We start from the raw sequence: 21,794 nt of genomic DNA, 5'->3' as shown, positions 1-21,794 counted from the left end.
AAATGTTAAAAAGAACAGGCCCAAGAACCTTGAGGCACACCACTGGTAACATTCCTTTCCTTAGAGCGATCTCCATTGATCACTACTGTCTGTCGCCTTTCACTCAACCAGTTCTTGATCCAGTCCGTCAATTTGGGACCCATCCCGAGGGCACTCAGTTTATTTATTAGACGTCAGTGTGTAACACTGTCAAAGACTTTGCTAAAATCTAAATATACTAAATCTAGCGCACATCCTCTATCCAATTCTCTGGTCACGCAGTCAAAGAAATTGATCAGATTTGTCTGACAAGATCTACCCTCTAGTGAATCCATGTTGCCTCCGGTCCTGTGTATTATAGGATTCCAGTAACTTGACCATTTTCCGTTTTAAAAGTGTTTCCATTAATTTGCTTACCACAGACGTCAGACTTACCGGCCTGTAATTCCCTACTTCTTCCTTAGAAAATGAAAATGTATGGCTTTAGCCCCAAATTGAAAAGTAATGAAACAATATTAAAAAAAAAAAAAAAAATCAATTTTTGCATTCAAAAGAGTATGGTAGCTTACTCAATATTAGTGGGCTTCTTTCTCATACATGTTTTAAAAATGGAATTGTTATATATTGAGACCAATTAAGTCTTATTCATTAAACCTTGGACTATGTACTGAAAACAAGTCTAACCCTACAAGAGCATGATGTAGCCTGAGGAAATTAAGACAGAGGAGATTGAGAGGTACTGAAGGGAATAGACTTGGTAGATAAGGACAGGTTGTTCACCCTCTCCAAGGTAGGGACAACAAGAGGGCACTCTCTAAAATTGAAAGGGGATAGATTACGAACGAACATAAGGAAGTTCTTCTTCACCCAGAGAGTGGTAGAAAACTGGAACACTCTTCTGGAGTCTGTCATAGGGGAGAACACCCTCCAGGGATTAAAGACAAAGTAGACAAGTTCCTGCTGAACCAGAACATACGCAGGTAGGGCTAGTCTCAGTTAGGGCGCTGGTCTTTGACCAGAGGGTTGTTGCGTGGGCTCGATGGACCATCGGTCTGACCCAGCAGCGGCATTTCTTATGTTCTTATGTAAACAATTCTTATGTTCTTATGTAAATTCTTTGAAAGGCAGGACCTCTCAAAACTCCACTTGGTTCTTTTCTGGGGAGTGCTATGCCCAAGGGTGAATGTGTAAAACAAACTTATTATATATTTTAGAAGCAATTGTTTGGAGTCCTTTTCTTACTAGTTTGCTGCTTCTATTGATTTTGATGATGCTTTGTGATCATTTTGTATGATTTTGTTCTGCTGGAGTCACAAACAAGGGTGTAACTTGGTAGGTAGGGCTGGTGCTAAGGGTATGCAAATGCTCTGGGCTCCCATGCTACAAGGAGCCCCTAAGCCTGCTTAAAGTTGAAGGAGATGGGTTTGGGGCTGTCTCCCAACAGGTTTGATGTTAGAAATGTAGGAGCCCAGGGCAAAAACTGGTGATAGAGTCCTAGGGTCCATCTTCACACCATGCCTCCATGAGTTTGATTCACATGGTCCCCTGTGTCTAGGGAGGTTGCCATGGTTGCCGCCTCCTAATCCCAGCCCTATCTCCCAAATTTCTGCTTGGGACCCCAACATTTTTTAAACCAGTGCTAGTCACAAGTTATAGAATTTCAAGCACAGCAATGATTCTCTGTTGCAGTAAATTCTTAAAAATATATATTGGTCCTAATTTAGCATTCTTCTCTGCTCTTCTGATATATTGAAAAAGAAACCACTGCTGGGCAATAACAAATGTTTAGACTGCACTGTTTTTAGCAACATGGAGTATACAGTAGTTAATCTTTTCTTTACCACATTAAACTATACTAAGTAAATAACTTCAAAAGCTTTTTATGAATTCATTCTCCATGCAATACTCTTTTGTATGTACAAGAACTCTCTCTAGATTGCCTGAACAATGTACTGTACTGTATTACCTGTACAGAGTCAGGGATAATTGCAGACTGAACTTTGTGCTTTGGAAAGACCAATGTTTGTGTGGAATGTGGACACACATTGCTGTGGCCTCATCATAATTAACACCAAATGCCCTATGTGCTAAAAATCAAAACTTCTTCTGTTAGTGTGCTTTGCTCAAAATTAATCATACAATTTGCTTACATGGTGTGCAATATTCTTTGTGAATTTCATGATTCTCTGCTGCATACTGTCAAATATTTTTATAATGAAATTTAACAAAATTTTTCTTTGCATTTTTTTTTAAAATTTTACAGGGTCTGGCACTGGCTCACTTTGTGTGGATTGCACCATTGCAAGTGCTGCTGCTGATGGGGTTGCTCTGGGAACAGTTAGGGCCCTCTGCATTTTGTGGACTTGGTTTCCTTATTCTAGTTGCCCTTTTCCAAGCCTGGCTAGGACAAAGTATGATGAATTACAGGTGACACCTTTAAATGGTTAAAGAAATGCAATATGAAAAGATATCCTTGTGCAAATAGACTGAACTGTTTTTATCTTTCAATGTGCACTGCTAAAAAATTAACATAGGTTATATTAAACCATACGCAGCGGAACACTTTTTTGTTTGGGGGGCCTGAAAGCTCTGCCCCAGACCCCACCCCTATAATAGTACTAATTGTAATACAATTTTTTCCATTCATTTTTCATGTATACATACAATATAATCTTATTAACAACACATAATGGTTAACCACAAAATCAAACTACACAAAGCACACTGTATGCCAGTGGTCTCAAACTCGCGGCCTGGGGGCCACATGCGGCCTGCCAGGTACTATTTTGTGGTCCGCGGTCTGTACTAGTGCTGTTTGTTCTAGTGCTGACCGCTCTTTGCAGCGTTCTCCGGCTTCCCCCCTGGCCTCCCACTCTTACCTTTGGATAATTATCGTAGCCTGCAGAGAGGAATGCCAATGCTGTAGTGATCCTTGCAGGCTGCCATCGTCCTCAGCAAAAGGGGGCGGGACTGCGGCAGAGGGAATGTGCTGAGGGGGCCGATGGCAGCCTGCAAGGAATGCTACAGTACTGGTGATCCTTTCTGCATGCTGCAGTAATTAGCTGAAACTAAAAACAGGAGGCCAGGGGGAAGCTGGAGGACATTGCAAAGAAGGGGGGGGGGAATATGCAGGCCTTCGGGGGGGGAAGATTTATAAACTATAAAGAGTTTTATCTCATGCCAAATTGTCATTTCTTTAATAAGACATTAACTATTTTTTCTGCGGCTCTCCAAGTATCTACAAATCCAAAATGTGGCCCTGCAAAGGGTTTGATTGTTTCCTAGGGATGCACAGTGGCTATTACTTTTTTTGGATGAGCACGTGTAGCTATTAGGTCTGCATGGCCTGTGCTTCTGGTTACTGGGTAGCAGGTGGTAATGAATCCACACTTTTTGTTGGTGTTGTGGGGCTCCGGACAGACTCAGGGTGTGGGCAACTGACTGATTTTGGCCTGACTGATAGCATTGCTGGCCTGCTGTTGTGCATGCAGCTAGTTACTGAGGGAGAATAGGGAGCTCTGCTCTGGGCCTGGCTACTACTTGTCTTCCTCAGCGTAGTGATGGTGGCTCGGCACGTCCTCGGCCCCACTGCGTCACTTCACTGCGTCACATCACCATGTCCCTCTGGCTGACACTAATGACACTGGACACAGCTCTGCCCACGGTTGCAGTGGGGGCGGGGGCTAGGTAAATGACCTTGGAGGGCTGTATCTGGCTGTATAGTTTGAGGACCCCTGATCTAGACAAAGGTTTGGTAGCTCCAGAAAAGCCCAGATATCCAGCTCGTTTTCAGCAACCAATTTTAAGAAGTCCCAATGATGTCAGTTTAGCCTCTGAGCTCCCCCGCATAGGAAGGAGACTTTTGGAGTTCTGGGACACTTGGGTACAGATTTCTTCAGACCAGTGGGCTACAAGCTTGAATTTTATTGTCCATTCTGAGACCTCTTCTTGGACTCTCCACTGAAAGACAGGAGAAGGCTGTCAAGGTCAGAGTAACGTTGCAAAGGCTCTTAAAAATTGGAGCCATAGATCCAGTCCCAGATGTAGACTCAGGCTCTTGGAGATACTCTATATACTTATTTGTGCCCAAGAAAGATTCAAACAATTGGAGGCCAATCCTAGATCTCAAGGTGGTCAATGAGTTGTTGAAAGTTCCCAGATTCCAGATGGAAACTGTGAGATCAGTTATTGCTTTGGTGACTGAGGGCAAATTTTTGGCCTCACCGGATTTGATAGAGGCTTACTTGCAGATTCCCATATTCCCAGATCACAGACAGTTTCTCAGGTTTCATGTGCTAGAAAAGCATTTTCAGTACTTGGATCTGCCTCTTGGGTTGGCCACTAAGCCGCATACTTTCACCAAAGTAAAGGTGGTGACAGCAGCCCACCTGTGTAAGGCAGGAATTCGAAAGCTTCATACTTATTTGGATGATTGGCTGATTAGAGCACTGCTTTTGCTGGACTGCCGTTAGGCAATTGCTCAGATAGTCCAGCTCTTACAGGATCTTGGATGGATAAATAGTTTCAGAAAGAGCCACCTAGACCCAACTCAGTGTCTGGAATATCTGGTAATCCTGTTCAGCATGGAAGAGGATCAAGGGTTTCTTTCAGAGCCATGCAAACTGAAGTTCAGGGCCAGATCCTAAACATCTTGGCAAATCTTGCTCCTATGGTTTGGCATTACCTACAGGTTCTGGGGTCTATGGTGGTAACCATTGATGTGATTCCATGAGCAAGAGCACGCCTGAACCACTTACAGAGCTCACTGCTGGCATGTTGGTCTCATCAGTTGGACTTAGTCCAGAAGGAGTTAGTCTAGTTGATGGAGGCACAACAGAGCTTAAAATGGCTCCAGCTGGAGTCATTATCCAGAAACCTTCCTTTCCACATAGTCATAGGTGATACTAATGACAGATGCCAGTCTCTACAGCTGATGGTGTCATTGCGAGGGTCATCCAGTGCAAGATCGATGGCTGCCATCACACAGAACATCATCATCAAACTGGAGTTGAGAGCCATCGATCTTGCACCGTAGCATTACCAAGAACATTCTCTGCTTTATCCAAACATGGCTGAAAGGTAAAGCAGTCAGAATGTTCTTGGTAATGCTACGGTGGTGGCGTATGTCAAAAGGCAAGGGGGAGCCAAGAATTTCCCCAATTGTTTTGGTGGGTAGAAGTCCGCCTGTAGGCGATAACAGTGGTGCATGTAGCGGGAGTTGACAATGTCCAAGCCAACTACCTCAGTAGGTGGACGTTGGATCCAGAGGAATGAGTGTTATCCCAAAGAGTGTTCAACTGCATTGTGATATGTTGGGGGCACCTGACGTTTAATCTCATGTCGTCGGCGAACAACAAGAAAGCCCCTTAGATTTTCAATCGAAGGCGCGAGTCAGGAAGCATTGGAATGGATGTTTTCATGCAACATTGGCTAGCAAGAGAACTGCTGTACGTGTTTCCACCATGACCAATTAAAGGCTAAGTCATTCACAGAATATCTATCCTTTGGGAATTGGTAGTTCTTGTAGCTCTGGATTGGCCAAATTGCTCATGGTATATGGATCTGGTCCACTTGCAATGGGACAGCTGTATCATGGCATTATATTGCAAACCTATAGTGTTAGACAATCCAGAACACTTTGGTCTTATGGCATGACTTTTGAGTGCACAACATTAGCTCAGAAAGGACATTCAGAGATGGTGACATTGACTCTCCTCAATTTTAAAAAGCCAGCAACATTGACAGCCTATGCTAAAGCGTGGAAAGATTTTCAGCTTTGGTATAAGGATAAGCAGTTGGACATGGCCTATGGGTCCTTGCTGCTTGCTGAAGGCTCATCTGTCCTGCTTAGACTCAAGGGACTGCTCTGGTATTTCCCATCCTTAAGGAATCATATGCTGTTTGCAAAGGAAGGAAGAATTAGGTTCTTACCTCAATAGTCCTCTTTCCTGTACAACAGCATATGATTCTTTATGTCCAGCCCTGACAGAGATAGATACAGCCTACATGGAATAATAATCTGGGTTGAATTTCCAGTGGCTTGGCTCTTGGCAGCCAGAAGAAAAGAAAAGAAAATTGTAAGGCAGTGGGTTAGTTTTTCACTGCTTGCTACACACTGCTTTCACAGAGCTATAAAGTGTTAGTGCTGGCTGCACACAGGTATGTGGTGATTAGTGGTGGTATGTGGTGATATTGATTAGTTTGCAAAGTAAATGTTATTGGGGAGTCCCCCAAATCTCTCCTTGTTGTCATTTCCTTTCTTAGGATTTATCACTTGCCTTGTTACGGACTGGAGAGGGCACTGCCCAGGGAGACATGGAGGCAGAGCTGAGAAAAATGATTAATGCCTTCTATAGTCCAACTTGCAAGTTGGGGTACACAGCCCAGCAAAAAGGAATCGTATGCTGTTCTACAGGAAAGAGGATTATCGAGGTAAGAACCTAATCCTTCCATATAGTTTGCAGACACTTCTGCACACTTTGCACTTGGGTGGGCTGTTTTAAAAATTACCCTCTTTATGGTAATTTTACAAAGCTCTATCTACCATGTTTCCCCCCAAATAAGACACTGTCTTATATTAATTTTGAGCCCAAAAAATGCACTAGGTCTCATTTTCGGGGATGTCTTATTTTTGTCATGTACAGTGATCATCTCTCCCTTCCTCTCTTCCACTCCAATTCGTCCTATTTCCTTTCTCTCCCTCACATGTGCATCTTTCCTCCCCTCTCATCCCTCCCCCTTGTGTAGTATGTTTCTATCTCTAATCCCTCCCTCCCATCTCTTGTGCAGCAATCTAGACAGGCTGCTTCGCGGCCTTCTATCTTCCGAGCATTCCTCTGCCGCGTTGCTGATGATGATGTAATTAGCAACGCAGCAGAGGAATGCCCGGGCGATAGAAGGCTGCGAAGCAACCTGTCTAGATTGTTGCCGGTATATTATAAAATATTTATTTCAGTTCACGGTTTGGATGGGAGGGAGAGATTGGTTGGGGGGGGGGAAAGCGTTGCTGCTGCCGGCAACTAGGGCTTATTTTTGGGGGTAGGGCTTATATTAAGACCTACTTCGAAAATCATGTTAGGGGTTATTTTCAGGGAAACACATCTGTATGTATTTTTTTTTTTTTTTTTAATAAATATTCTCTTAATAAAATACTCTTTTTATGTATTCAGTGATTACAATTACTAGCAGAGCTGGAACTGTTCAAATTCTGTTCTATCCATCACAAAAAAGGAAAAAAATAAAAATACTCAGAGTCTACCTGATATACAAAACCAGCAGTAAATTTCCTAACTCAGCAAAGCTGAAATAATTCCAGTCTTAGTTATTTCAGCACATAAGTAAACAATAACAACACAAAAATTGGCTTCTTATACAAAACCACCAGTTACTTATCTGTATCTTACTTGTGATGGATAGAACAGAATTTTAACTGTTCCAGCTCTGCTAGTACCGTATTTTCGCGGATATAACGCGCACCATTGTAAAACGCGCACAGGGGTATAGCGCGCAGAAATCACGATGATATGTACAAAAACTTTTCTATACCGCGCTCAGGCATATAACGCGCATGCTGCCCGACTCTCCTCTGGCCACCCCGACTCTCCTTTCGCTCTCCCCGACTCTCCTCTGGCCACCCCGACTCTCCTTTCGCTCTCCCCGACTCTCCTCTGGCCACCCCGACTCTCCTTTCGCCCTCCCCGACTCTCATCTGGTTGCCCCGACTCACCCTGACTTTCGGTGCACTGCCCCGACTCTCCTCTGGTTGCCCCGACTCACCGTTCACCCGCCCTGACTTTCGGTGCACTGCCCCGCCTCTCCGTGCCTGTCCCCCTTGAAGTCCTGTCCCCCCTTGAAGGTCTGCCTGTCCCCCCTTGAAGGTCTGCCTGTCCCCCCTTGAAGTCCTGCCTGTCCCCCCTTGAAGTCCTGTCCCCATCCTGAAAGCCTGATGCCCCCCCTCGACGTCCGATTCTTCTCCCCCCTCGGCAGGACCACTCGCACCCCCACCCCGAAGGACCGCCGACTCCCCGACAATATTGGGCCAGGAGGGAGCCCAAATCCTCCTGGCCACGGCGACCCCCTAACCCCACCCCGCACTACATTACGGGCAGGAGGGATCCCAGGCCCTCCTGCCCTCGACGCAAACCCCCTCCCCCCAACGACCGCCCCCCCCAAGAACCTCCGCCCGTCCCCCGGCCGACCCGCGACCCCCCTGGCCGACCCCCACGACACCCCCACCCGCCTTCCCCGTACTTTGTATAGTTGGGCCAGAAGGGAGCCCAAACCCCCCTGGCCACGGCGACCCCCTAACCCCACCCCGCACTACATTACGGGCAGGAGGGATCCCAGGCCCTCCTGCCCTCGACGCAAACCCCCCTCCCTCCAACGACCGCCCCCCCCCAAGAACCTCCGACCGACCCGCGACCCCCCTGGCCGACCCCCCCACCCCCCTTCCCCGTACCTTTGGAAGTTGGCCGGACAGACGGGAGCCAAACCCGCCTGTCCGGCAGGCAGCCAACGAAGGAATGAGGACGGATTGGCCCATCCGTCCTAAAGCTCCGCCTACTGGTGGGGCCTAAGGCGCGTGGGCCAATCAGAATAGGCCCTGGAGCCTTAGGTCCCACCTGGGGGCGCGGCCTGAGACACATGGTCGGGTTTGGCCCATGTGCCTCAGGCCGCGCCCCCAGGTGGGACCTAAGGCTCCAGGGCCTATTCTGATTGGCCCACGCGCCTTAGGCCCCACCAGTAGGCGGAGCTTTAGGACGGATGGGCCAATCCGTCCTCATTCCTTCGTTGGCTGCCTGCCGGACAGGCGGGTTTGGCTCCCGTCTGTCCGGCCAACTTCCAAAGGTACGGGGAAGGGGGGTGGGGGGGTCGGCCAGGGGGGTCGCGGGTCGGTCGGAGGTTCTTGGGGGGGGGGCGGTCGTTGGAGGGAGGGGGGTTTGCGTCGAGGGCAGGAGGGCCTGGGATCCCTCCTGCCCGTAATGTAGTGCGGGGTGGGGTTAGGGGGTCGCCGTGGCCAGGAGGGTTTGGGCTCCCTTCTGGCCCAACTACACAAAGTACGGGGAAGGTGGGTGGGGGTGTCGTGGGGGTCGGCCAGGGGGGTCGCGGGTCGGCTGGGGGACGGGCGGAGGTTCTTGGGGGGGGGGCGGTCGTTGGGGGGAGGGGGTTTGCGTCGAGGGCAGGAGGGCCTGGGATCCCTCCTGCCCGTAATGTAGTGCGGGGTGGGGTTAGGGGGTCGCCGTGGCCAGGAGGGTTTGGGCTCCCTCCTGGCCCGATATTGTTGGGGAGTCGGCGGTCCTTCGGGGTGAGGGTGCGAGTGGTCCTGCCGGGGGGGGGGATGTATCGGACGTCGGGGAGTCGGCCGGGCAAGATGGCTTGGGCTCCCTCTTGCTCCGATCGTGGATGCGGGTGCGGGTGGGAGCGCGTGCGAGCGGTCGTTCGGGGTGGGGGTGCGAGCGGTCCTGCTGGGGGGGTGAATCGGGCGTCGGGCGGGGTGGGAACTATGTTTAAAAACTTTTGTATACCGCGCTCAGGCATATAACGCGCGAGGGGTATGCGCGGTACGTAAAATCACGTATAACGCGCGCGTTATATCCGCGAAAATACGGTAATTACTGAATAGATAAGAGTATTTTATTAAGAAAATATTTATAACAAAATAAAAGTATTATAGGTTAGTCAATTATAGTGCATAAAGGACACAATGAGTAATATAAGGAAAGTTTTTCTGATCAGTGATCATGTGCTGTATGGCATGGAGGCTGAATAAATAACCCATACTAGCATTACTGCGATCTTTTCCTTCCTTCACAATACCAAGTAATATATACTTACTATTGATTGAGTTATCTTATTGAGATTTCTGTAGGCTATTTTGTCAAGTTAGAAGAAAGTTAATTTATATTTGACATGCCATCTTATGCCATGTCAATGGCAGGTGTAAGTTGGCATGCCTAGGCATGCAAAGTGACTTGTAGTTTATAGTATTCTATAAATTACATGTATACCTGGGAAATATGCCCATTCTCTATCCATGTTTACATCCCCCTTGCATCACCCTATGGCACCTAAGTGCTACCTTAATAGAATAGTGCCTAGTACATAAGCTGCCTGTCAGTATCACATGTTAGTGGTGCTTTCTTCTAGATGTCACTTTATAGAATTGCCCTCATAATTCTTATGAACCTAGTATAATGTTTATTTTATAAACAGCGTAACCAAAAAGCTATATTTTCTTAATGATACTGTTGATTTAAACTTTTAAGAATGAACATGTGAGCCTTAGAAATTAATTTCTTTTGATATTGTAGCTCGTAAGATTTCCATTCACTCTACAGCATAATCTAATGTAAAACATGATTTGATGGATTTCTTTTTACAGAGACAGAAGGGCGGGAAAAATTAACGAAAGGCTAGTTATCACCTCAGAAGTCATTGAGAACATACAGTCAGTGAAAGCTTATTGTTGGGAGGATGCAATGGAAAAAATTATTGAAAATCTCAGACAGTAAGTTGTGATCTTCTTTCCTATGAATAACAATTGAAAATGCCAAAATTTTTAAAGGTATGCACAATGATATATGTTACTTATTTATGCTGGGTATTACTAAACGGAAGTAGAGGTTTCTACTGTGGATCAGCGAGTTAAATGCTCTGACGTTCTTAGAATTCCTATGAGCACCAGAATATTTACCTCACTGGCCCACAGTAAAAACCTCTACCGCCGTTTAGTAAAAGGAGCCCTTAGTTATTTTTAGCCTGATTGACTTTATGCCACCTTAAGCATCAAAGTCATATTAGCTTTTAATCTTGTCTACTTTGTATTTGTCTTTCTATTCCTCCTACTTTTCTTTATTGGCTGTGGGCAGCAAACTGTGACTACTTCAGGAATGCAGGCTCAAAGTGTGGGATATGATTTCAAGGCAATCCTTCAGCTGAATCCTGGCACATACTGCACTTCAGCTGAGCTGTTGAGCTGGCACCTACATATGATTTAATTTAACATTTATGTGGCCAATTGAGCATAAGCTTATGTGGTGATAAGAAACTTAAGAATGTTGGAATGTCAGGAATGAAGCAGCAAAGTATGATAAATCTTTAAGGTATATTTATATAAATGGGTCAAGTTATATCTTAGGTATACATGTCTTCTGCTATCTGCCCAAGTATCAAACTAAAGTTATTAAATGTTTTTACCTATAGGAGTAAATCAGTCAAATTACCTGCTTTGCTTCAAACTTTGCAGATCATTTTATTTTTAGTGTGGTATTTTTACCAATAACCAAAACATGGGATTTATATATGCTTTCTCTGTGGGTAGTTTTTCCATTTTAGTTTATAGATACTTATCCCATGCTTGGTGAGGTTCTGTTTGCAATTATAAAACTTTCAATAAAAGATTTAAAATGAAAGAGTCCAGTTATTCTTACAGCATTGAATGTTTATGTAGAATCAATCTGTAATAATCCAGTTTGTTTAGTATCTTGGAAACAAGAGTATTTCTAAAACTTATTGTTAAACTTGAACAGTTATAGTGGACATTGATATTTTTTTATCTGGGCTGTTTGATTTCTCACTGAAAAGGCAATAAGCCATGTGCTATCGGTTACTATTAAGGATTGCCTCTATAAGTTTCAAGGTTCCTGGAAATGACCAAAGCTGTGGTAGCGATGCTGTTGTGGTACATGCATCGAAGTCCTTCACTTCCTATGGGCCTTGGTACATTTACCGCGGCAGCATCATGACCCCGTCTTTGTAAAAGAGGCCCTAAGTTATTTGCGTTTGATATTCTGAAGGCTGTACGTGATCGGATTTTTCTTTTTTTTATTTGCTGGCTTTGTTTTGTTGCTTGGAAAGGGACATTGTCAGTTTATACTGTGGTTTCACTTCACACTGAGAAAAGCATAAGCCATGTGCTATTGATTTGCTTTTACATGAAGAAAAAAGCACTAAGGGCTCCTTTTACTAAGGTGCGCTAGCGTTTTTAGATGCGCTAAATGAAAAATACTAATGCAAGCTCTATGGAGGCGATGCAGTATTGTAGTGCGCGCAAAGCGCGTGCTAAAACCGCTAGCACACCTTAGTAAAAGGAGCCCTAAGTTATTTGTGTGTAATATTCTGAGAGCTAATCCCCTATACAGCTAATAGAACTTTAAGATCTGCCGAACAGCATCTATTAACGATTCCATCGCTAAAAATAATAAATACGCGTCGTCAGTTTATTTTTTCAGTCACTGCACCCCAGACTTGGAATTCTCTACCGAGCTATCTAAGGGAAGAAATTAATTTAGATAAATTTAAAAGTAAACTAAAAACTTTCCTTTTTAATGATGCCTTCATAAACTAACTAGCTTCTAAGTGACCTTTTAACAATTATGAGAATCTCTTAAAGTTATTCTTTCAAGTCTCACTTTCAATTTTTATCTTCCTTTTAAATTTTATCTTATTAAAATTATTATCATTACCCTCCCCTTATGTGCCTTCCCTATATGTTTATTTAACCTTTATTTAAATTGTAACTTCTTCCCTATATTTTCCTTTTGTTTCCAGTTTTGTCAAATTTGTCATTAACCTTGTTAGTATTATCTTCTATGATTTTGTTTTTATATTGTAATTTTATCATTATGTACATCGCTTCGAATTAAGATGAAGCGATTAATCAAATCTGTATTAAACTTGAAACTTGAAACTTGAAGCTATTCTTGATATGTTTGCAATTGTGTCCGTTTTGCTCACAATTTAAAAAAAAAAAAAAAAGATCACTTTTTGCTTTATTTGTAACAATTTTGTGAACTGAATAAGAACTTAAAATTTTTGGGAGAGCTGAATATATAAATATATAAATATATTTTAGGCCCATGTGCCTAAGGCTCTGCCCACAGGAGGGGCCTAAGGCTCCTGGGCCTATTCTGATTGGCCCAGGCGCCTCAGGCCCCATCTGTGGGCGTGGTTTCTGTTGCCTGGGCCAATCCGGCCCCATTCTGGACCCGGCTGGCCTGCCGGACGGGCGGGCTTGGCACCCGTCCGTCTGGCCAATGGGAAAGGTACGGGGAAGGGGGGTTGGGGGGTCGTGGGGTCGGCGGGGGGGTCGCGGGTCGGCGGGGCGCGGTCGTTGGGGGGAGGGGGGTTGTGTCGAGGGCAGGAGGTCCTGGGATCGCTCCTGCCCGTATTGTAGTGAGGGGTGAGGGGTAGGGGGTCGCCGGGGCCAGGAGGACATGGGCTCCCTCCTGGCCCAATCCAGTCGGGGGGGGGGGTCGTCGGGACCAGGAGAGCTTGGGCTTTCTCCTGGCCCGTTCCTGTCGGAGGGGGTGTCGCCGGAGCCAGGAGAGCTTGGGCTCTCTCCTGGCACGTTCCTGTCGGAGGGGAGGGTCACCGGGGCCAGGAGGACTTGGGCTCCCTCCTGGCCATATTGAGTCGGGAAGGGGGGGCACGATCGCCAGGGCAAGAGGGCTTGGGCTCCCTCTTGCCCCGATATCGTCAGGGGTGCCGCGGCTGCCGCGGGGCAAGAGGGCTTGGGCTTCCTCTTGCCCCGATGTTGTGTGTGTGTGTGTGTGTGTGGGGGGGGGGGGGTGATGCATCGCGGCAGGAGAGATGCCTCTACTCCTGTACCGCGATGCCATCACTCCTCTACCCGAACTGCTGCGACCCGTGGCAGGAGAGATAGGGCATCTCTCCTGCCGCGGGTCGTGGCAGTTCGGGTAGAGGAGTGATGGCATCGCGGTAGGGGAGATGAGGCATCTCTCCTGCCGCAATGCTTGCGGTGAAGGGGTAGGCAGGTTGCTTGGGCCGCTGAGCTGTTCGCTGCAGCCACAATCAGCTCAGCGGCCCCTTTTTCGGCACTTAGACCTGGTTTGACTTCGTCTAAGTCAAAAAGGTCTAAGTGCCGACTAGGCAACCTGCCTACGGTTTTGGTTATACCTGTTGTACACCTAGGTGTAGGTCGGCCTACCTCCCGCCCACTGCCTGCCCTTTCCCCTCCTCTAAACATGCCTCTTTTCTCTCTGTGCATTTAGAGGCAGGGGAAAGGCCTAAACTGTTTTTAGATACATCTAAAAAACAGCTTTGGTTATGGGTACTTGGACAATCAGGCTTTTTGATCGTCCAAGTAGCCATTTAGGACACTTTTTAGACGTTTTTTTGTTTTTTTTTATTATGAACCCCTTAATATTCTGTTAAAATCCATATCAGAACTTATCCCCCTAATCAATTACATTCTTTAAATTCAAGAAAACCTACCATAAACCCCATTCCAATATACCTTATTTAATACTCAAACCATAAAACCTCCTCCCCTCCCATCATGGATGTGCATTTTTAAGGGGAAATATAATATTCAATCATTACAATATTTTGTAATGGCTCCCAAATCTCCTGAAATTTTCTAAAATTCCCCTGCTATGTGGCTATTGTCCTTTCCATTTTATAAATGTGATATAAGGAGTTTCACCAGAAACTGTAATTAAGTCTCTTCCAGTTTTTCCAATTACTCGTAATCTGTTGTATGGCAGCCCCTGTCATAATAAGTAGAAACCTGTTATTAGATGATATTTGGCTCTTAGCCCTCATTGACATGCCAAACAGCACAGTATCATACGATAATGCCACTGGATTTTCCAACATACAATTTATTTGACCCCATATTGATTTCCAAAAAGCAAGAATCAATGGACAATAGAATAACAAATGATCTAATGTCCCAGCTTCGAGATGACAGTGCCAGCATCTATTAGATTTAGAGCTATCTAATTTCTGTAAACGAACCGGGGTCCAAAATGCTCAATGTAAAAGAGAAAACCAAGTTTGTCTCATAGATGCAGACACTGTACATCTCATCTTCCAAGACCAGTACATCTCATCCTCCATTGAGACGCAGTAATTTGATGCTTAATGTCAATGCTCCAAATGTCCCGAAGACCATTCTTTGGTTTTTTATTCATAAATCCAGATATCAGTTTGTACCACTGAGCAGCCTGGTGTCCCAGAAAGTCCACCTGAAAACACAAGAACGGCAAACTATACTGATTACTAAGATTTTTCCATTCAGGGAACTCTACCTGAATGGCCTGCTTCAATTGCAACCACTTATAATTTTGTGATTTATTAAGACCATATTTGTGTTGCAATTGTGAAAAGTCAAGCAGTTTACCATTATCTAAAGTACATCATCTAAAGTACGTATACCTGCCTTCATCCAATATTTCCAGATGACCTTAAATCCGCCAATTTGAATCTTGGGTATCCTATATAGCAGGGGTGCCCACACTTTTTGGGCTTGAGAGCTACTTTTAAAATGACCAAGTCAAAATGATCTACCAACAATAAAAATGCTAAACATATATATATATATATATATATATATATATATATATATATATATATATACACACCGAGTGTACTTTGTATTTATGTTCAAATATTTTTTTATTATACAGCCCCCCTCCCCTGAAGGCCTGACCCCCCCCTGAAGGTCTGCACATTCCCCCTCAAAGGTTGACTCCCCCCCTGAAGGCCTGCACTACCCCTTGAAGGACTGCACCCCCCCCCCCCCGAAGGCCTACCCTCCCCACATCCATTTACCTAATTCCAGCAGAGAGCAGTCTGCAGAGAGGATCGCTGGTACTTTAGCGATCCTTGCAGGTTGCCATAGGCCTCAGGAGCTGTCTTCCCTCTGCCCCAAGCCTGTCTCTGACTTAGAGGAGGGGCAGGACCACGGCAAAGGGAAGACAGCTCCTGAGGCCTATGGCAACCTGTAAGAATTGCTAAAGTACCACCTGCCACCGGCCGTCTCCCATTCGTCCCCTTTGGAGATCCCCACAGGAATAAGGAAGTTAAATTAATAGAATTCTTAGGCACAGAAAAACAAAGAAATACCTCCAACAACTGCCCCATAAGAACTGCCTGTCACAATGCTCATTAGTTGAACTGAATAAAAGACAAGCGGATTTAGAAGGGGAACGATCCGCCCGGGTGCACGGCTTGGAGGGGTGCACAGCCGGCCAGGTCCGGGTCATCCTGCCTTTCTTTTCCCCCGGTCCGCGCTCGGGACTCGCGCCTGCCTGGTCCCGTGCCGACGCTCGAATGGTGCTGTCAACTCCCGCGAGTCTCGTGATAACCAACAGCACCATTTGGGTGGCGGGTGCGAGCCCCGTGAGCAGACCGGTGGAAAGGAAGGGCAGGAGGACCCGGATGGCTGTGCATCCCTCCAAGCCGTGCACCCGGGGCGGGGGCGGGGGCGGACCGCCCCACCTCGGTACGCCACTGATTGGGAGGCCGATTTTGGGGTTTTTAAAATTATATATCGGGCAGCATTAGGCCTCGCTCTTACCTCAATCATTACAGGCGCTTCTATTTCTTGTGATGCGCTGAGCTCTGTCCCCCACCGACCTTCACCCCGCCCTTCCAGCACTCTGATTGGCCAGCGTTCTTTAAGAGGCGGGCCAGTCAGGAGGGGAAAAAAAGAGAAGGGAAGAAGGGAACCTGCTGTGCGATCGACTGGGGTCGCCTGAGCGAACGACCTGTCGATCGCGATCGACGCGTTGGGCACCCATGCTATATAGAATCGCATCTGTCCTAATAGACAGATGCCTAACCCCACCTATCCACCCCGATTCTCTAAAAGGTGTCCATGTCACAGACGCCGTTTACAGAATCACATTACTGCTGAGCTAATTGCGGCAAGGTAATCTCCCTGCTGCGATCAGCTGAGCGGCAGTGGCAGGGTACCCCCAAACCTCACCGTGAGTCGGTCAGCAGGAGGGATGTCCACTCTCTCCTGCCGCCACTCCTGAACCACCCCACATTGTCCATGGCAGCAGGAATGCCCCATCCCTCCAGCTGCAAACTCTTAAACAAACCCCAGTAGTAGGGATGCCCACTCCCTTCTACCGGCACCCCCCCGAAACCCCTATCCCCTAAAGCCCCCCCCCCCGCTCCCCTCATACCTTTAACAGGAAGGCTGGCCGAAGGGATGGCGAGCCTTCCTCTTCCTGGTGCATCCCGGGATGCACTGGGAAGGGACCTGCAGCCCTGATTGGCCCATAGGAGGGGCTTTAGGCAAAGGGGCCAACTGGAGTCTTAGGCCTCCTTCCCAGTACATTCAGGGATGCACTGAGATTGGCCTAAGACTCCGATTGGCCAGATCCCTAAGGCTACTCCCAAGGGAGTGGCCTTAAGCACCTGGAACAATCAGGGCCTTAGGCCCCTCCCTGGTACATCAGGAAGGAGAATGCCAGCCATTCTGAAGAGGCAGGCCTGCCAGCCGGAGGGAGTAAGCATCCCTCAGACCAGCCTTCCTGTTAAAGGTTCAGTGGGGACCGGGGGGGCTTGGGGGGCTGCCAGCAGGTGGGAGTGGGCATCCCTTCTGCCACAGACAGTGTGTGTGCGTGTGTGTGTGTGTGTGGGAGGGGGTGGTTCGGGGGTTGCGGCGGTAGGGAGTTGGCATCCCTCCTGCCTGCTGACTTGCGGGGTGGGTGGGGCTCGGGGGTTCCCTGCTGCAGTCGCTCAGCTGATTGGGCCATGGAGATTTCTTTGCTTCGATCAGGCACCTATTGTGACCCTAGGGAGACACCTAGGGCCACTTAAGCTCACCTAAGGCCATTTTTGGGTGAAACCATGCCCAGCTTATGCATCCCTAAACATCTCTAGGCATCTCCCTGCATCTGTGACAGACATCTGCAGTGTAGACAGCCTGTCTCAGGTTGTATTTTTTAGAAAACATGCATCCCGATTGGCTGGTTAGATAGCAGTAGGATGCCTACCACCGCCTACAATCGGGACACCGTTTATAGAATATGGCCCAAAATGTTTATTTGCAATGCCTTTGGCCCATAAAATTGCATAAAATAATTTTTCTGCTTTGTATGGGGAAATGTGGTGAGGAAAAAACGGGGATGGAAAATGTGGGGAGAAAGATGAAAAATACATTTCAATGCGGGGATGGTGAGGAGAAAGGGATGAAAATGTGGGGATGGTGAGTAATCTTTGTCTCCGTGTTACTCTCTAGTATAGAGTGCCAATTATTAGTGCCGATTAGGCCAATTAATCAATTAAGTTGTGTGCGTACATTGGCTACACACACAACTTTAATCAATTAAGTTGTGTGCGTACATTGGCTACACACACAACTTTAGGTGCCATATACCAAATTTTGGGGTTAATGCACACTAATTTTTTAGCATTCACTAAATACATTAGCGCACCTTAGTAAAAGGACCCCCAATTACAGTCAAACCTTGGTTTGCGAGTAACACGGTTTGCAAGTGTTTTGCAAGATGAGCAAAACATTCTCACAAATCTTGCCTCGCAAACCGAGCGTTAACTCGATCTGCGAGGCCCCACTCCTGAGAATAGGCATCGCCCCCAAGAAGCGGCATCACCCACCTGCCCAAACCCTTACCGCGATCAGGCACCGGCATGCAGCATCAACCCACAGGACGTGCCCGTGTGTGTGTCTTTTTGGGATGTGGAACGAATCATGCGAGTTTCCCTTACTTTCTATGGGGAAACTCGCTTTGATATACGAGCACTTTGGTTTACGAGCATGCTTCTGGAACGAATTATGCTCGCAAACCAAGGTTCCACTATATTTTATTTTGAAATGATTTCATTGCTCCTTTCTGAACCTTAGGTATAAGTGCAGCTCCTCTTTGTACAAAAGTATTTTCTCTTTGAAAATTGAGTTAAAAAACATCATCCAGAGACACTTCCATCTCCTTTTCCTGCATGTACATTTTCTGACCAAAACAACATCTATACTTTTGAAAATGCAAAAAGTCCATGTGTTTCAGTTCCTGCCTTATCCTACCCCTGAGAAAATCTCTTCTAATAACAAAATAATGTGCTTTATTTTTTTTTACATGCAGACCAGGCAGATAGATTTTAAACTTGGTTTTACCCACAAGAATGACTTTGGATCTTGCATTAAACATGCAGATGCTCAAAGGAATCAATAGTCTTATTGCTTATACATCTCACAAAAAACAAAACAATGCAATAATCTGTTGAGAAACCTGGAAAGTTCGATATGCAATCTGTTATATACATCTGATAGTGCTTTAGAAATGAACAATACAGTCGGCCCTCTGTATCCACGGGGGATTGGTTTCAGGACCCCAAGCAGATACCAAAATCTATTGATTTTCAAGTCTTTTGTTTTCCCCCCCTTGCATTGCACCTCCTTGCAGGTTCCCTGTCCCTGGTATACCTTAGCAACGTGTGTTTGGCCCTGCAGGGTTCCTGCAGCAACTGCAGTAGCTGAACCCAATGGCTGCGGCCTGCACCGGGCCTCTTCCTCTGACCTGGCCCACCCCTTCTGATGCAACTTCCTGGGCAGGCCGAGTTAGAGGGAGAGGCACAGTATAGGTTGCAGCCTTGGAATATGCCTGCTGTTGTTGCGGCAGGGGTCCTGCAGGGCCAGAGACATGATGCCATGGTACACTGGGGGGGCAGGGGACCCAATACAGAGAGCTGCAGTTGGGTCCACAATCGGTTGATTCCATGGATCCCAAACCCACAGATACAGTGGACCGACTATGGTAGTCTTAGCAGTATAACAGAAAGTAGGAATTGTTAGGACCCAAAACATTAAAGACATTGAAGTTAGCCTTTTGCTGGTTATGTTTGTGGTGGTACTAGCAAGGTGATTTCCCTTTTTTTGTCTGGTCCTAGGGAAGAGCTTTGGTTGCAAAAACTGTGTTTGGAATTTTGACCTAGGTTGGCATTCCATAGGACATCATTATTCCATGCCACTTGTGAGTTGTGTGCTTTCTCTGGCCATGCAAATTGGGGTTATGGCCCCAGAAAAATTGATGAGTGCTGTCTTATAATATAACAGAAACATAGAATCAGATGTTCTTATCTAAGACAAGTTTGGAACTGTCATGTTTTACATTCATTATTTGTTCTTGTTTTCTGACAGAGCCGAACAGAAGCTAACACAGAAAGCTGCCTATGTTAGATACTTCAACAGCTCAGCCTTCTTCTTCTCTGGTTTTTTTGTGGTGTTTTTATCTGTGCTACCCTATGCACTGACACAAGGAATTGCACTCAGAAAAATATTCACCATTATTTCATTCAGCATTGTTCTTCGAATGACAGTCACTAGGCAGTTCCCTTGGGCTGTACAGACGTGGTATGATTCTCTTGGCGTAATAAATAAAATACAGGTATATTAATCATTTGTACTCAATTATTTTGCTGTCTATGACAACTTTATTTAAGCACAATTATGTTTTGTTATACAGTGATAAATATTGTTCTAGATTATATAATATGGTTTCCTGAAATGTAAAGGCAGAGAATTAGATTTATAGTGTGCTACCATATTAGCTTGCTCTAACGGGGATCTCAAAGTCCCTCCCTGAGGGCCGCAATCCAGTCGGGTTTTCAGGATTTCCCCAATGAATATGCATTGAAAGCAGTGCATGCACATAGATCTCATTGGGGAAATCCTGAAAACCCGACTGGATTGCGGCCCTCAAGGAGGGACTTTGAGACCCCTGCTTGAGTCTAACACATACTTAATAGACATTTACCACAAGTCTCATTTTGTGAAATGGGACTTATTTATTAATAACACACATTAATGGCTAACCAAAACATTTCCCCACTGTGAATTGTGGCCATAAGAAGTGCCCCATTTCTCAATACCTGCTAAAGTTTTAACTAAACTGTTCCCATTACAGTGAAAGAGCAATTGCATTTCAACATGTTTGTCTGTCATTCTGCATCTTCTTGGAATCATAATTTGTCCACCCATGCTGAAAAACACTGGAACTGCTACTGCTGTTGAGAAATGCTCACAGATTGGCTAATAGGAAAACAAGTGCTGTTTGTCTGTTGTTAACTGGAAAGGATCAGCCATTATGTTGCTAGCCTAGATATTAAGTGGTTTGTCAGGATTTATGGTATGGAATACCAAGCTCTGTTTCCATCAAGTAGAATAAACTAATAATTTTGCTATCTTTTTTTTTTTTTTGCTGCCTTTCTTACGGCCTCTTTTACAAAGCTGTGCTAGTGGCCCCGAAGCCCATAAAGAATTAAAGGGCTTCGGGGCTGTTTCTGCGCGGCTTTGTAAAAGAGGCCGTTAATTATACAGTAAATCACAGAAAATGTACAACTCACCTGGAAGCTGAGTAAACAGTTACCATAGTTTTCTAAATTCTTTATATACTTTTTCCCCTCTAGTCCTTTGAATCATAGTTTTCTCCTTCATTTTATTCAGCACTCGTAATATCTTGTATAAGCATGTGGAAATCACAGAACCCCATCGTTCTCCAACCAAGCTTTCCTTGGCACTGCAATAGTAGCAAACAATAACTTTGATGGATTAAGAATTTACACTTTCAGACTACAATGAGCACATTAATTTTCTTACCAGAGGCAAATCTTGTAATGAATTATGGATAAAGACATACATGTTTTGTATGATACAGTACTCTCCAAAGAAATATGTATGGATTGGTTAGGGAAATTCCATTTGTTTACCTCCTCTTTTAGAAATATTTGTAAAGGTTTAGATACTGTATGGTAGTTGCACAATTATGTTTATTTTTATTCAAATTTGATATACCGCATACAACATTTCACAGTGGTACAAATAAAACAAATATTAAATAAAATAATATTAAAAGAACTCCATTAAGGGCTTCTTTTACAAAGGTGCGTTAGGACCTTAAAGTGTGGAATAGCACACGCTAAAATGCCCCGCGCGCTAGCTGCTACTGCTTCCTCTTGAGCAGGCGGTAGTTTTTTGGGTTGCGTGCACTAAAAATGCTAGCGCACCTTTGTAAAAGGAGCCCTAAATATAGGACCTAACT

At 45.6% G+C, this 21,794-nt stretch overlaps 1 protein-coding gene across 1 annotated transcript in view; it reads left to right on the top strand.

The window, feature by feature from the left end:
* Window positions 1-21,794, top strand: part of CFTR (CF transmembrane conductance regulator) — a 411,238-nt gene that overhangs the window by 97,120 nt on the left and 292,324 nt on the right. Inside the window, exons 6-8 of the mRNA XM_033959147.1 lie at window positions 2,243-2,406; window positions 10,361-10,486; window positions 19,895-20,141. Of these exons, the coding sequence (XP_033815038.1) occupies window positions 2,243-2,406; window positions 10,361-10,486; window positions 19,895-20,141 (537 nt within the window). The remainder of the gene's footprint in view (window positions 1-2,242; window positions 2,407-10,360; window positions 10,487-19,894; window positions 20,142-21,794) is intronic.

Source organism: Geotrypetes seraphini, chromosome 9, assembly GCF_902459505.1.
Source record: "Geotrypetes seraphini chromosome 9, aGeoSer1.1, whole genome shotgun sequence".
NCBI lineage: Eukaryota > Metazoa > Chordata > Amphibia > Gymnophiona > Dermophiidae > Geotrypetes > Geotrypetes seraphini.
The sequence above is the reverse complement of the archived record's forward strand: the minus strand, read 5'-3'. Positions and strand labels throughout refer to the sequence as shown.